Here is a 16,163-nt window from a genome sequence, read left to right on the forward strand (position 1 = left end):
CCGTCATAACCGCGATCCGCGAGGCCGCCCTTTGCACGCATAGTCGACGCATGGTTTGTCGCAAGGAGCTGCCAGATTAAAATATTTAAGGCTTGCAAACTGTCGGATATAAGGCTGACTCTATAATTGAGAACCCGGCAAGATCCAAGCTTGCATGTAGACGATGAGTTAATGGTTGCCGCGTGCAGAGCTCTGCCGATACAACAGATGGGATCCTTGATTACGGCCCGTGGTACTCGAGTCTTTGGCCTGGTGTTGAGGACTAAGTGTAAAAGTCCCAAATACTGCAGACCTCCGCGACAGGATGAGCCGCGCGGTGGTTTACGTACACTGGAGACGTCAACTGGCGCATTACCAAAGTGGCGTCGAAGTGACTAGCACTTGCGGGCATGCATGGAACTGCGATAAGCAGTCATTCACCAGGCGGCTCTGGGTAAAAGACAACCGAATGGCGCTACGTACTAGTTTTACATGATGGAGTAAAGAAACTCCGAGCAGTTGAGTATGGAAATCCCTGCGCTGCGATTTGCCCGTGTTATGATTAAGTATTGATTCTGGGTGTTACGAACCAGAATGCACGTAAGGCAGACTAGGGAAGCGGCCTAAGGAGCGACTAGGCGGGCGCCTATAGGTCGCCCGATTAAGATACTAGGTTATATAACTAGATCACTATAGATTGTAGTAAGCTAGTAGCAATCTAAGGTAGTATCTATAGATTACTTAGGATTACTAGTAATCTAAGTAATCTAAAAAATATAATAGAGAGATAGATAAGTACTTAAAGAAGAGGTAATCTAGTAGTTAGGTAGTTTAGATCTCTATTAATTAATCTAAGTAATAGTTTTACTATTAAGAGTTCTACTCTTCATAAACACCTATAATACTACTTAATATACTACCCTATAGCTTTAAGCCTAACTTACTCTCTAAGAAACAGACCTACTGTGACTTAGTAAATAAGCCATCGTTATACTAGGCACAGCTGACGGCGAGCCTTGAATTATAACAAACCTTCCGTAAAATGTAAGTATTTGAAAGAAGATATGAATAAAAGCCGTGAATTAGTTTTAACAACGCTTTGGCTGATGCTCAATCGCCACGTCAACTCCCAGCCTTCTTCTTAGAGTGCGGATATTACGCAGTAGCCCTGTGGCCGCCTGGCGAGACTAGATACTCCGAACTGCATATCTCGACTCTGGGGATTCGTAATGACCGTGTAGCAGTAGGCTAGCATGGCTTTATTCTCAATGCAACCTGCAAAATCCACCCAAGTAAACGTATATAAAGGAGTGATGCCTTCCCCGACCGTCCCTGTCTATTCATACTCATCCTTTCCTATCACACAATGACGTCGATGCAAGTAATGACGGATAGCTTCCGCAATGTGTTTAAGTCGGAGCGCCTCGTCTACACGGCCCTCGACGAAACGGACCGCTGTAAGGACTTTTGGTAGAAGTGCCGCGGCGACAACCTCGTGAACCGGAGCCTCATCGAGCCCCGGCGTCCCGCACCGCCCTCACGCGCCGCCTCGGACAAGAAACTAGGCGAGAGGGTAACCGCGAGCAAGCCGTACCTCGCTGCGTCTGCCTGCCCGCAGCAGCAGACGCGGAGGAGCCGGAACCCATCGGCTTCGTCGTCCTAGGCAAGTCGTTTCCCGAGTGCGCCGAGTATAGTCTTGGCTTTCTGCAGGAGCACCTGAATAAGGGCTACGGACGCGAGGCCATCCGCTGGGCGGCCAACTATGCGTTTACGTGGTGCAACCTGCACCGGGTAAGCATTGGGTCCTTGGCGTATAATGAGCGCGCGATACACCTGTATGCCAGTATGGTGTTTGTGCAGGAGTCGAGAATACGTAGCTGTTTTTATATGAACGGGGTGTGGCACGACTTAGTTATTTTGGTATGTTGAGGGAGGAGTGGGAGAAGCTGCGTGATAGTTGGGCGTGACGAAGGAGGATGGGCACCAGATGAGAATTTGCACCGTGTACAATGAGTTCGCACGATGAGCAGAAAATACAACTACTTTGATACGAAACTTAAGGCGGGCGATGCCAAGCAGTGGCTGCCGCGGTCGTATTACTTCAAGGACGTCATGAATGCGTGGCGGGGAGATATCCGATCGAGCATTGAGTGGAAGTAGGTCATTGGTAATGTTTTCGCAAGGCGATTTCTCTTTCATCAATGAGCTGGTAGTTGCGCATGTAAGGTGTTTCCGTTCGTTTCATAAAGGCAGCATATCTGCTGCTCTGCCTATCGCGACAATCAACTTCTCTTCTCGCCAGCATGCTATAGTAACACGACGCCTATGCTTGTACCTTTTTAGGGAACTGCTGCTGTCCAAGTCTCACAATGCCATCAGTAGCCGCCTCCTGAGCTGTACGCTGTCGAAGGCCGCATGTGTGACCGCCTTCCAGGATTGGGCTTGTCGACTGCGAGCCTGCAGCCCCTTCGGGGACACTAACTGTCTATTATGTGCGTCGGTCAGCCTGCGCAGTAACACTGCACGGCGCAGTCACCCCCTGTGACACAACCACGGCCCGTGGAGAACGTTGTGTTTCTGTCTGGAACAATCTTCCAATTATTATCAAATGCCTTATCTTCCCTACGTCATGGGTCGCTGTGCTTACTGTCAGTACCTGCAGCGCTGATTCGGTATCTTGCGATACCAATGCTAAGTAACAATATTTTTATCAATCAATTGTCAGTGTCCTCCCCAGGCTCCGCCACGACGCTGATCACTGGACAAACAGGCTGCTGCAGTGGGCGGGGAACTGCTCCGGTCACTCCGGGCACCGCTCAAAATAGATCCTGCGGCCCAAGGTGGACTATGTCGACTTATTAGGCAGACGACCGCTGGGCGAAACCTGTATGGCATGCCGTTAGAGTCCCCATCTATGCGGATGCAGCTCGAAAATCCTGGATGATTCTTTTCGGGCATTGACGCAATAGTTCTTCGTGTCGGCGCTTCGGGGAACTCTGGATTGTTGCTGGTGAGTATCCCTGCAGTCTGCGCACCAATGACCGGGGAAAACAACGATTGGTGGCAGGCAGCAACCGGGGTACGACATTGCCAGCAACGAAGAAGAAACAGTTGCCGCCCGAGTCTGGCCTGAGGGACTAAAGACAAGGCTTTCAACCCTTGCAATGTTGAGCTGAGTATGCAGAGGGGGTGCTGGGCACTCTGCTACTGGCCAGCCCGTCAGGCTTCCTGGATAAAGACCAAGACATGCATCAAAGCCCGCTTATGTGTCGCCTTGCCGTTGGTACGTTGGCCAAGAGCATGCATCTCGGTGACATGGCCTTGACGCCACAAACAAGAAGGCGGCGCTTATTTTCCATTGTCTACATGTCATTAATATAGTATGGTTTCCGTCGTACAAGTTGTGCATTTGTCGACGAAACACTCTGCAGCTTTACAGTACAATTTCACTCATCTAAAAAGCGAGCAATTTTCTTGTTCAGGAGTTCTGAGTTGCCTTTTTTTCTCCCTTCTTTCTCTTGATATTCTCGTGCCTCCTTTACTTCTGCTGCTATTCTTCGTTCCGACTTCCCCTGCCCAAAATCTCAGCCCGCAATGCCAGCCCAGTCGCATCAGACCTCGCTGTTGGAAGCAGTATTTGACAATTTGGTCTTACCGCCGAAACTTCCAGACGCTCCCGAAGATGGCTCTATTCTGCTCAACTGGGAGCTCAGCTCTCGCCTAATCAGAGCATGCCGGCAGATGGAGAGCCCAAGTTCAGATATCTCTTGGAGTACTTTGGAGGCTTCTTTATTGTTGACTCGAGACCTGCACCAACCCGTCTCTATAGAAACGCTGATGACAGCATTTTCTACAATTGCACAAGATGGCGGCGCCAACTGGCTTGCGCTTCATGTCGCCCAGCAAAATGCAGCCATCATTATTTATAAGAACAAAGAGTCGGGCCTCCTATTCTCGGAAAACAACCCTTTCGCTCACTTGCTGACCAGCCGTGTAGGACAGATGAGGTAGTTTTTGAAGCATTCGAGGTTTCGGCCTCTGCTCCTGCCGTGTTAGAGGCCAATCACGCCCTGCGCTGGATCTTCCCTTCTCGTGCGGTCGCCATAAGAATGGACGAGTTCGCTAGCGCGTCATTTCAGGAGACCATTTCCGAGTTTACAGAGCAGGCCACCGAGATTGCATTTGATCAATTTGCCGCACGAGCGCGCAAGGGCGGCCAAATGATTGTTGAGACGCGCGATGCGCCGAGCCCGGCGCTCATTACAGAGATGCTCATGTCATTTCTAGAGGCCACAGGGAGGGCATTTCCAGTCCATGCCGTGCGCAAGCGTGTCAGGGATGACGTGGTACTGGGGTCATCGGAGCACCCATGGAGACGGTCTCCGTATTGGCTAATGCTTCGTGTCTTCGTCCAACGGATCATGATGACTTGGTGTCAAAACGACCCATGGGCAAGTCGCATATGCTACAAGCTCATCATGTGCGTTGTCTTGTCTCATCTTCTCTCCGACTGCCAGACGAGCATACATCCGGAGAGGGTGCTGATGCTGCAAGCCAAGCTGTGTCGTCGGCTCGCAAAATTGCAAAAGGAAATAGCAGACGCCCCAGCAGCACTCCAAAAGAAGTACGGCAATGAATTCTTCCAGCATAGGGTCTTTTTCGAATCGACTTTAATGGAGGCCACGCGCGTAATCACCGCCCTGTGGGATGAGCACAAAAGAAAAGTAACGCGGCCAATTCCTTTACTCCCATGGACCACCGATCAGAGCGACTTGGTTCTGAAATTGCGTAATAGCGGTGACAAACTCAGAACTCTTCTTACTGTGAACATCGCTCCGCCTAAACGCCCAAGCATCCAGGCCCCCCCTTCACATGCGGAAGGAACAGTAGCGCAGGTAAACGAATTTGTCACTCGTTACTCAGACCTTGCCACATGTGCTAAATCAGCCATGTCGACGCTACATTCACCTTCCCCTACCTTTGAGGATTCATGCTTGGAGCTGTCTCGCGCGATGACGACCTACATGCACGCCGTAGGAAGTCGTTACATTGACGACGCCACACTGATGAGCCAATATTTACTCAATCTCTTTGAACTATGGGTCGCCATGGACTCTGCAGCCATTAGTGCATGCCCGACACTCACTGAATACCACCCTTCCTTTGTGCCCGAGGCCCTAGACATGCTCTGTTTCATGAGTAAAAGCGACATGGCTAGACTTCGTCAGGTACAGGAGCACATCTTCAACCGCATCACACACTGTAGTCACGCTCGACTGAACATCTTCGACGATCCAAGCCACAAGAAAATATTCGCCGAATCATACATGAGAGACTGCGGGGAAAGTTCTGGGCTAAAGTCACTTATGGAGCGGATCGAAGCGGCGTCTGTCGCGTCCGAAGAAGACAAGAAGAGAGAGCTCAGCCTACTCATGTCGCAGCACGAAAAGTTGTCGGCCGAGATCAAAAGTGGCACCTGCGTCTGCACACGCCAAGCCGACGGCACCCTAGACGTGCGTGGATGCAAGCGATGCTACAAGGCACGCTGCCGCCGGCGCCTCAAGATTAAAGTTCACGAGGCATTCCTCCCCCGAAAAAAGCCGCTCAAGGCTGCCGTTTTGCTGGAGCTCGGAATGCCGGAATTTTTAGCAGCATATCGCGATGCTACCTGGCGGCTGAGAATGCTAGGCTGGAAGAATGCCACGCGAGGATGCGAAGCGTCCGTGTTTCTAGCTGGTTTTCGTCCTTTAAAGTCATTTCAAAGCAAAATTAAGTCGAGGACTTCACTGATCCTGGCTTCCCAGAGCAAATCCTACCTACAGACTCACTACAAGGAGCTGAGATTGCCCAAAATGCCAGCTGAAGTGTTGCTGAGTTTCGGCCCAACATTCACTTACTATGACGCAGCAAATGGTATATGGGCCAATGACTGTAGAGAAACGCCGTGGTATCATCATTTGCTAGGACCATGGCTCCCAGGAGGCATCTCGGATCCTTTTGCCCAACCACTTTTATACATGGATAATATGGAGCATCCGAGCTCTTACGAGGTCGCTGCTAACCAAGATGAGTGCCCTCCAGGCATGTCACACCATGAATTCACGGCATATCAAGCAGTCATATCAGGTGCGTACAGGAGGTGGATGGCGTTGACCCTCGAGTTGGGGTCTACAAATCTGAATCTCAGCAGCTGCTCGACGTCCAAGTGTCTCCGACGTCTGGCGTTGCAGTCTGGGCCACCGCATCTAGCCGCCGAGTCAGATCCTTTGGGAAAAGTTCACTCCGTGTTTCAAGACATTGAGTTCTGCAAGTCCCTAGAGCAACATATTCGTCTACGTTTGGGCGCCCTGCAATCTGGTAGAAGAGACCTGGACGGGATGAGCATTCTCCTGGCTTGTACCTTGCGTCTGTTCTATCTAGGCCCCGGGGAAGTCAAGCCAAATATCACCATCTTGTTATTTGAGATGCGCAGTCTCCTATCCCTGTGGATCTCCCAGCTCCGTCAAGAAGTGAGGTCCACACGGGATGGGCAGACGGCACGCAAGTCTGCCTCCAGTGCATTTTGGGCGGCTTTGCTATGCCGAGAGACTTTTACGGCCGGAACTTTTAGCGAGACATATATCTCAGAGGAAGAAGCTTTAAATTTCTTCAGAGCATCCATCGCGCTCTCTGAGAACCTCATCGTCAAATTGGACGTCATTCCTCAAGATTTGCAGCAACTTCTGGCGCAAAACATGAGTTGGGCGTGCGCCATCAGCAAGAATATTAAAATGATGACATTTGGAAATAGTCCAGCGCTCGAGAAAATAATTAACGAGACATGGACACATTACGGAGACTCGGAAGCGCGGTCGTTCTCGGACTGGACATTCTGCGATGGGGGTGACTGGCTCACATCAAGGACCCTTGCGACGAAGCTTGTCTCTTCGCAGACCGTTCACTACCATTGTATCGAAGGTCATCTTTTGATAGATGGTAAGACTCTGGGACAATTACCGCCCGCTATTCGAGACGCTGCGGGCATTTTGGAGCTGTTCCAAGGGCAGCATCTCCTGACCAGAGCTTCGGGTGTGGCCGGAATGGAGTATCAAATCATCAACAGCACCGAGAATCACGAAGTACACGTCGGAATTAGCCAGGGAGAGGTCATAATTCGTGCGAGGTTTAATAATCAGCTCCTCCAGTATGTTCCTCGCGAAATCTTTCGAAACAATACAACGTTAGATCTTCCCTCAGGACTGGTGGACGACTGCGTGCATTGGCTCAATTTGCACACCGGTGATCTTGAGATGCGTCGAAAGCCAAGTATTTGGGTGCCCAAACCCTCCAACTGGATATTGAACGTCCAAAATCAGACGGCCGTTCGCGGACGTATCGTCCACGGCGCAACAACGGTCAAGGAGGGGACGAGTCTCGTTGAACCCCAGTCGCACATAGGCAGGATCATCGCCAACATCTTCAGAGATTTCGAAGATGCAAGCAATCTGACCATTTTTCAGCCATTGAGTTCCGTTGGACGTCTTTCTGTTGAAATTAAGCGGTTGGAAATGCGCTTCTTTGTAAATCGCAAGGGGCTGCTACAATCACCTCAGCTCAAGTCCGAAGTCGACCCCGTGCAGGACTTGGGCGCGCTCCATGGTCTTCAAAGCAAGATTGTTTTACGAAACTCTGCCAATCCCCGCCGTCAGAGTGTCATGGTTCCCATCGGGCCTTGTTCCTGGGAAAGAAACGGGCTGCACGTCTCGGTCAAAATTTTGAACGAAGGACGTTATGCCCTATTCACAATCGATCCGCTCCTAGGCAGACTTACTTGCGCTCCTGAGCCTGCATTGTTCTATCTGAAAGCTTTGGTTCATGCGATGACGTCGTTTCCCATCCCAGACAAGCTCACTGGGCGTACCGGAACAGAAGAGGCCCGCATGTGCCTGACCGCTGGCCAAAGTCAACCATGGAAGCCGCTTAACGTACTTCCCAAGGGAATACTATCCATGATTATGGATATAGGCCCCAAACGAGAATACTATCCGCCAAATCTGAGGCTGTACCAGCGTGTGGTTTGGGATGACGGGCTGACGTCAACAATTCAGCACGAGCAGTTGGCCGTCCACGCAGCTGATATACTACGTCAGTCTCAGGCGCTAGATGTGCTCAATGGATCGGCAAATGCTCAGGATACGCTTCAGCTGCAACTGCCTGATTTGAGTGTTCTTTCACTCAGGGGAATCCTTCGTCGGCAAGTTTACGAGCGCATAACGCACCCTTCTGACATTGAGCTGCTATCTCGAGCAAGCGAAAGCCATGTCTACCATCCACGAGGCACAGAATTTCAAGCCAGAGAAAGCACCAGAGTGTATCGCAGCATCAAGCAGCTGCGAGCAAGGTCTGGGGAGTTCCCGAAGCCCCAGTCTCTGCGCCGCATGCTGAAAAACTGGCGGTCTTTCGACGGCTTCAACGACACGTTTGACATGCTGGACATTGCACGGAATCTGAGCATCGAAACGCCCAAGGCGTTTGGACCATTGGTAAAATTACTTTCATCGTCTTCCGACATCACGTTGGATCACATGGCCCAATTGAGCTTTGCACTGTTTGTGTTTGGTAAACAGCGCAGCGCAAAGGCCATTAAATGGTTGGCGGCTATTGGAAGTCGTATTGATTTGCAAAGTATAGCACCACCCAAAATAGATATGTTCGCACATTTCGAGCCGGAGTGCGGCTTTGATGAGCTAGCAATCGAGATGCTAGTCATATCTTGCCAGGAAAGCTATCCTAGTTACCTGTCCAGTGGTGGTGTAGGGCGCAAACTTCGACGGGCAGTGGCACCAAGTCTGCAAATGTACGAAGGCCATGTCCAGCAAGATGCTGAGAACATAGCGTCTTGGCTGGGGAATGCGTGGCCCGACATTCCTCTTTCGCGCGCGCAATTCAACGAGGAGTGCAACAGACTAAACCTGAAAGTTGTGAGCTTGAAGAAAGTGTGGACTTGCTTAGAGCCAGAGCTGCAGCGGCTATCACAGAACCACACCTTGTCGCAGTATATAAGCTCACTTGAAGTCGCCTCAGGATTATTACACGGCGACAGCGGTAGCCACAGCTACAGCAATACCGGCAACGACAACGACAACGACAACAACGATGCCACTGCTACAGAACGCGGCTGCAACACAGTTGAACCGGCTGCCCTCGGTGTTCAATCACATTTTCCTGGGTTTGAGATCGCTCCATTTCGAGTGCCATCTCTTACAGAAATTGCGCGCTGTTGCCGGGATGAGACAGAGAGTGCTATCTGGAGTGCTTACCGCAGCGGAGCACCAGCCCAAGGAGGTTCTCGCCAACTTCGGCTTACGGGTACTCTACAACGCTCCGCATCTATTTCAAGGGAGCTCTCGATCCTACATGAAATAGTTCAACCGTTCAAAAATTCGGAGAGTGTGCTCCAGCAGCAGTATGGTCAAGACCTTGAGGATTCCATCACAGCAATGTCATCGTTTCTCGAGCAACCAAAAGCTCCCTACCTGGTTCTCAGTCAAGATGATGTCGATTTTCAGATTCAGAATGCTGAAGAGGAGTTCTATTATGCGCTCAACGACATTCATCGGCCACTGATGCAGCAAAGCGCTTGCTACTTCTGGCTCGAAAAGGGTCACCTGTGGCCGTGTGAGTCGCCCACCGCTATACTCGAGCAGTTACGCCTCGAAAACTTCAATTCTTTCTCATCGCAGCTGCAACAGTCACTCATTTATATTGGCACTTTTTTGACTAAACTGCAACACCTACTGAGAATACAGGACGCGAAGTTAGGTCACGATGACAAGAAGCTTCAGGAGGAGCTGAAGAGCGCAGCCCACTCTAATTGGAGGCCAGCCAGCCAACCCGAATGGTTGCTCTTAGAGATTGACAACAACATTCTCATACGGCCACTGCAGGTAGATGTAGCTAAAGCTATCATTTCTCCGCAGTCCAGTAGAAACTCCGTTTTACAAATGAACATGGGAACAGGTACGGAGCTCAACATCGTTACCTTTCCCCACCCCGAATATTTTGACTGACCACAACTCCAGGCAAAACATCCGTCGTCATTCCGATGGCTGCACTCGTGCTGGCAAACACGAGCAAGCTCTGTAGGGTAATAGTTCCGAAAGCTCTGCTGCTGCAGACAGCGCAGGTACTTCAGAGCCGTATTGGTGGACTCAACGGGCGCCAGGTCTGCCATATCCCATTTTCTAGACGTTCGCCTTCCAACGCGACGACATTATCCAAATACAAAGACATTCACAATCGAATTTTGCAAACCGGTGGAATTATGCTATGTTTACCATCACATATTCTCTCTTTTAAGCTGAGCGGGCTGCAACGGCTTGCGGACCATCGACTGAAGGACGGAAGACAGATGGTGGAGATTCAGGCCTGGCTAGATTCTACTTGTCGCGATGTCCTTGATGAGTCTGACATGACTCTGTCTGTCTACACGCAACTTATTTACCCTAGTGGAGATTTGATAACCCTTGATGGTCATGCGTACCGTTGGCTTGTCGTGGAGCAACTGCTGGGCTTCGTGGAGGGCCATTCTTCAAGTCTCCAAAAGACGTTTCAGGGGCAAGTTGTTGTTGTCCCGAGACACCAAGGCTATCCTATTATACACTTTATCACCAAAGATCCCGAGGATGCACTGAATGAGCTTCTTGTCGAAGACATCTGCAAGGGCCGGCTGCCACAGTTTCAGATTCGTGAAGAGGAGGTCGAGAATACGAAGAGTCTCATCAGAGATATCATAACTGGCGCTCATGTTTCTTCGTCCGAATGGGATCAAGCATACAAGTCTATGAAAGACGTGACTTTTGGTCCCAAGATTCTGTATCTTCTCCGTGGACTCATTTCGCAACGAATTCTTCTGGTCTGTTTGAAGAAAAAATGGAATATCCAGTACGGCCTGCATCCGGAAAGACAGCCCATCGCAGTGCCATTTGAAGCAAAGGGAACACCCTCACAAGCTGCTGAGTACGGACATCCTGATACGACACTTATTTTGACGTGTCTTGCCTTCTACCAGCAGGGTCTTTCGAAAGAGCAATTGAAGCAAGGGCTACAGGGAGTCATGCAATCCGACGATGCAGCAGCTCACTACGATCGATGGGTATGCTCCTGTACTACTCTGCCCCCATCCCTCCAGTACTGGAGTTCGCTGGACCCCGAGAACGATCTACAAGTGGAAACCCTTTGGATATATCTTCGGTTTGACCGCACTGTGATTAACCATCACTTGAATACCTATATTTTTCCGCGATACGCTAAGCAGTTTCCCGTGAAGCTTTTAGCTTCAGGGTGGGACATTCCCCTGCTGCAACCAGCCGGCAGCGGCGACGAACACAGCTTTACAACAGGGTTCAGTGGAACCAACGATAACAAGAGAATTCTCCCACAGACAATCAAGCAGAATGATTTGCCCAAACTGCTGCACACAAATGCGGAAGTGCTGTGCCACTTGCTGGAAAGGAGAAACGCAGACTGCTACTTGACGGCGGTGTCTGGAGTCCGATTCGACGAACATGCAACTCTGCGATTTCTCTGCGACAAACAAATAAGGGTGCTAATAGATGCAGGTGCACATATACTGGAGATGGAAAACCAAGATGTTGCCAGAACGTGGCTCGGTATTGACACCCAAGCGGAAGGCGCTGTTTATTTTGGCGCAAACAGCCAAATCATGGTGCGGTCAAGGTTTCAAAAGGACCCGATGCCTCTTATAGCTAGCCCTTTTGCCAATGACATCGAAAAATGTGTCGTGTACATTGACGAAGGCCACACTCGTGGAACAGATTTGAAGCTCCCAGCAGACGCCAAAGGGGCAGTCACACTGAGCCTGGGTCAGACTAAAGACCAGACTGTTAAAGGCAAGTTCTCCCATCCAAATGGGAGAGAACAAGGATTTCTTTTCGGCCGTTTGACTAACACAGCTTTAGCTGCCATGAGACTGAGGCAACTCGGGACAACTCAGTCGGTCGCATTTCTAGCGCCACCAGAGGTATTTCAAGGAATTCTGGATTTGCGTCTGGCTCATACACAGGAATTTTACCGATCGTCTAATATCGCCTCGCGAGATGTTGTGCGCTGGTTGCTCGAGCAGAGCTGCAAAGTCAACGAGCAAATGATGAGCCTCTATCTCTCCCAGTGCCGGGATTTCTGCCGTCGCACAGACATGCTGTGGAAGTATCCAGACTACGCAACAAGCAAGAATGATCTCGAAAAGGTTCTAGGCGTAATTCGACAAGAGGAGCAACAGACCCTGCATCAGATGTATGGACCGAGGCTTCCATCTCAGCAGACTGCCCGCGTCACACTTGCTTCCCGGCAGCTTCAGGTGTTTGCTCAAAGCGTAGAGCAAATGGCGCGACATGTGCAGTCGAGCTACTCATCCGCGCTCATGGAAGTTGAACAAGAGAGGGAAATCGTGCTCGAAGTCGAGCACATGCGCGAGAACCAAAAAAGGATACGACACGTTGCTCTTGCATTTCCGGGCCTTGATACTGCCATTACTGCCTTCATTGAGACTGGTAAACTTGATACGCAAGGTACCGGTACAAGACCACCTCTCCTACAAGCTTTCGACTATGTAGGAAGGACAAAGATTGGGAAAGTGTTTGGTATTCAAGCGACAGCTTCGCGTCTCTACGTCTCCCACGAGTTTTCTCAAACAATTGACATGACTCACGCTAGGGAGAAAGACGATATTATAGTGAGTACAAAGACTGCCGTGGAGACTTCATCTCGTCACTATACTAAGTATTCGTAGCGTCCTGTGAACTGGATTCTGTGGAGTCCGTCGTCGGAAACAGCACTCATTGTTATACCAGAGGAGGCTGATGTCGTTGTACCTTTGCTGCGCAAAATAGCAAAGCCACGTGTTTGGTTGCTGGGCTATGCCGCTCCAGTCACAAAATCGATGCAAACCTTCAATCGCCTGAGCTGCTTGACGGTACCGAGGTGGCCCAGCGCTCGCGAGGTGCCTGTTTGGTTGGGAATCGAAGTTGGCATTTTCAGCGGCAGACTATACTTTGAGTTTGCAGAATACAAACCCTTGCTTGCATGGCTGGCCGCTCTCCCGAACACTGGAAGGGCTGGTGGGCTGGCCAGCGGCGGAAGTGAGCAGCTGCTACAGTTTCTGCAGGAATGGCTTACTTTCAGGCGTCGGACAGAAGATATTCTTTACACCCCTGTTGGATTTGTGTGCCAGCGTCAAGAGCTTCACGAGGGTCATTTCTTTTTCTCAGGTATGGGAGCTACCACTGCGCACACGGCGTCCACGGCTGCGGGCGTCCGCGGCCGTGAAGCCACACTTGATCATGATGAAGCAAATGGTGTGCTCTAGTGGCTGGCTCAACATACGACCGGCGACATTTTGACGTATTAACTCTAATATGCCCATTCTGGTTGCATTTGATGGCACTTTGAGCACCGGCTGAGGCAAACCTCCTTGCCGCGTTTGGAATGGCTGAAGTTGAGCAATACATAGGCCGAAAAGGCGCGAAATGGTAATACCAAAGGAAAATGTTTGTAAGCGATTGACTGAGGAAACAGCTGCTAAGTTGCTGTAGTTCGATCATTGTTTAGCATTTACTTTGGGTCGTCGATCGAATCCATGTTGTAGCGAAATCCCGATTCAGCTTTAATACCGATGCGAAAACGGAAGCCTGCTGTCACAGCTAGTATCATTGAACCAAGCAGGGTTTACAGCGGTCGCGTTGCCGACAAACACCTGGCGGACGATCATTTTGCAGGCACCTATTTGCGCCTTTATAATTCCTCTTCCAAAGCTAAACTGGGACGGGGAAAGTTGACAGACGCCTTCATGCAAGAAATCTGCTCGTCATCGTCGCTGTATATATCCGCGAAAACATTGTAGGTTCCCTGGAAACATTAGCGTCAAATTTGAAGATGTCAAGGTCGAGGTACTAACCGGGGGAATGGCCGCCGGCAAATCTACCGATTTTACTACGTTTATTTTACCAGCCTCCAACGGGCAGCTCAAGTCGACGTTGCCCATCTGCTCACAGAGGTCCGCCGTAGTGGAAATAAGTTGGATCAGGCCGTACTTGACGGTAACCTTGATGTATGAGCCCTTTGTAATTGTTTTGCGGGCTTCTCCCGCGAACGTGACGTTAAGAGGTTTGCCACTGCACATGGGTCAGTCTTGGGGGATATTGGAATGGGAAAGGGGGCAACATGGCGTACGGCTTGGGCGGGTTTGGAGCAATGTCAATTTTCTGAACATCTAGGAGGTCGTCGTCGCGATCGTAGTTGCAAAATTCGATGGGCGATTCGCCTGGAACTTTCAGACCACCTCCTAGTGCTACTGCCGCGAGGCACGAAACAATCCAAGGGCTGACAGAGAGAAACTTCATTTTGTGGAAGATAGGTCGAGCGTAATGTGAAAAGGCCAGAAATCTGGGTGGTATCAGCGGACTGTGAATTTGGGAGGGAAGACGGCGTATTTATGTCTTTGGCTTTTTCGAGTCAAAGAAAAAAGAAAAAAGGGCCCATGCTAAAGTGAGACATACTTGGCCCTATTCTTGGCAGTTCCCGATGATAGCCAATGCATGGCTTTACCAGTACTTTGCAGGAGTGCCACACAGATTCCAAGGTATTCTGCAACCTCAGTCGTCGAGCTCCCCACGAATGACACGTCGGCGTCCGCTGTGCGTCAACACAATAAAAAGGAATAATCAAAACGGCCCTGTCCGCTGGTGGCATGGATACGTTCAGTGCAGATCGTTGAGATCTTCCCGCGTTAGCCAGCTGATGGCGCTGTTTGGGGGCAAGCGGGCCGCAGGAGAGGCGGCCTGGCCCCTCTCCGCGCTCTCCAGATCCTACTCTACTACGGAAGATGTGGCTGGCTGATGTGAAACCTGCATAGTTGGCGCACAATATCTGAGAGTTACGACTTTCGTGTCATCATTACGCTGCTCCAAGACAATAAGAGCGCTTTTGAGCGACCCGCCATTGGCAAAAGCAAAGCAGTCGACGTTTGCGCAAGACGAGCGGCTTTTTATTCGCTCAGCCCAGGCCCCGAACGTTGCGACTAATAGCAAAACTGCCTCTCTAAAGTCAAAGTATGAGGAACAAATAAGAGCTTTTGAGTTTCTATCACGAGCCGGGCCGGCCTAGATAAAAGGCCTGTCCTATCCGCTCCTAGTAGTGGGCGGCATCACCCCAGACAGACAATGTCTTTCTTCTGTTTCATCGCCACCGTCTTGGATGATTGTAGTCAATTGACGAGTACGGACACTTTATTCCTATTTGTGCAGCAACGTTTCGCTATTCGCACGACCCCAGCCCCTCAATTTTGAAGACAAACCCTCAATTCTGCGGACTGGGTGAATTGAGTAAGTGCCTTTGCACCACCACTTTCGCAATTCAATGAGTTATTAAATTTGGCGGACCATTGTTCTTTGCCAAAACAAAAATGTCAATGTTTAGAGCTATACTGACCGAGTACGGAGTACTGATCTACATTTTTGAAGCGTGTCTTTTATGTGGCATCATAGATACTGGGTCATCAAGAAATCATACCATTACCGTTTTTCTACAATGCACTCTCGTGCTGTTCACATTGCTTTCCCACATGCCGTTCTTCCAAAAGTGCGGGCGCCTGGTTGAAGATGCGGATCGAAGATCCGACCCCGGACCCAGATCGCACTAGCCAGCATGAAAGCACCAACTAATAAGTTATCCAGAAGGAAGGCCTTGCGATGCGTAAGCTACATCGCTGGGTTGCTGCGCCATTGTTGAATGTCCGCACGGAGGTCCATGGCCGCGGAGACGCAATCTCCTCGGGGGCCTCGGGCCGCACACCGGGCCACTCAATTACAGTAGCTACTTGCTGCGGAAAGCTATTTAAGATTTGCGGGCAGTGCAAGGCGCATTAATCAGTCTTGCTGCCTCTTCAAAAGTCACTACGTCAATTACCCACTGAACAAGTATTTATCGGCCTGGCCGTTGGCGTTGCATCTTGGGCTTCTCGCCCTCTCAAGGTGAGCTAGCGCGGTAAACGTCAATGTATTCACAATCGACAGCGCGAAATATGTCCGCAAAAACTTGCCGCCTCCATTCGATGATGGTGGTCTACCTCTCGAGGCCAGAACACCATCCTCCGAGGAGGCCGCTACTTGCTAGCGCATTGCGGCCCT

The 16,163-nt window shown here is 50.4% G+C and overlaps 5 protein-coding genes across 5 annotated transcripts; 4 read left to right on the plus strand and 1 right to left on the minus strand.

The window, feature by feature from the left end:
• Positions 1-1,345: 1,345 nt before the first annotated feature.
• LMH87_002865 (uncharacterized protein) lies at positions 1,346-2,139 on the plus strand (the record flags this gene model as incomplete). Its single annotated transcript, XM_056194391.1, has 3 exons — positions 1,346-1,436; positions 1,598-1,770; positions 2,041-2,139. 3 exons carry the CDS (start codon positions 1,346-1,348, stop codon positions 2,137-2,139), a joined length of 363 nt encoding a protein of 120 aa, XP_056051333.1.
• A 1,434-nt stretch (positions 2,140-3,573) lies between these two features.
• Positions 3,574-4,575, plus strand: LMH87_002866 (uncharacterized protein; the record flags this gene model as incomplete). Its single annotated transcript, XM_056194392.1, has 3 exons — positions 3,574-3,917; positions 3,977-4,459; positions 4,539-4,575. 3 exons carry the CDS (start codon positions 3,574-3,576, stop codon positions 4,573-4,575), a joined length of 864 nt encoding a protein of 287 aa, XP_056051334.1.
• Positions 4,576-4,928: 353 nt separating this feature from the next.
• LMH87_002867 (uncharacterized protein) lies at positions 4,929-9,742 on the plus strand (the record flags this gene model as incomplete). Its single annotated transcript, XM_056194393.1, has 2 exons — positions 4,929-9,636; positions 9,711-9,742. 2 exons carry the CDS (start codon positions 4,929-4,931, stop codon positions 9,740-9,742), a joined length of 4,740 nt encoding a protein of 1,579 aa, XP_056051335.1.
• Positions 9,743-9,962: 220 nt separating this feature from the next.
• On the plus strand, positions 9,963-13,345 carry LMH87_002868 (uncharacterized protein; the record flags this gene model as incomplete). Its single annotated transcript, XM_056194394.1, has 4 exons — positions 9,963-9,978; positions 10,041-11,870; positions 11,940-12,712; positions 12,770-13,345. The coding sequence occupies 4 exons, from the start codon at positions 9,963-9,965 to the stop codon at positions 13,343-13,345; spliced, it is 3,195 nt and encodes a 1,064-aa protein (XP_056051336.1).
• Positions 13,346-13,770: 425 nt separating this feature from the next.
• On the minus strand, positions 13,771-14,575 carry LMH87_002869 (uncharacterized protein; the record flags this gene model as incomplete). The annotated part of the gene is made up of 4 exons (XM_056194395.1): positions 13,771-13,884; positions 13,934-14,150; positions 14,209-14,421; positions 14,535-14,575. 4 exons carry the CDS (start codon positions 14,573-14,575, stop codon positions 13,771-13,773), a joined length of 585 nt encoding a protein of 194 aa, XP_056051337.1.
• Between the last annotated feature and the right edge of the window lie 1,588 nt (positions 14,576-16,163).

This window comes from Akanthomyces muscarius, chromosome 3 (genome assembly GCF_028009165.1).
Source record: "Akanthomyces muscarius strain Ve6 chromosome 3, whole genome shotgun sequence".
Classification (NCBI taxonomy): domain Eukaryota; kingdom Fungi; phylum Ascomycota; class Sordariomycetes; order Hypocreales; family Cordycipitaceae; genus Akanthomyces; species Akanthomyces muscarius.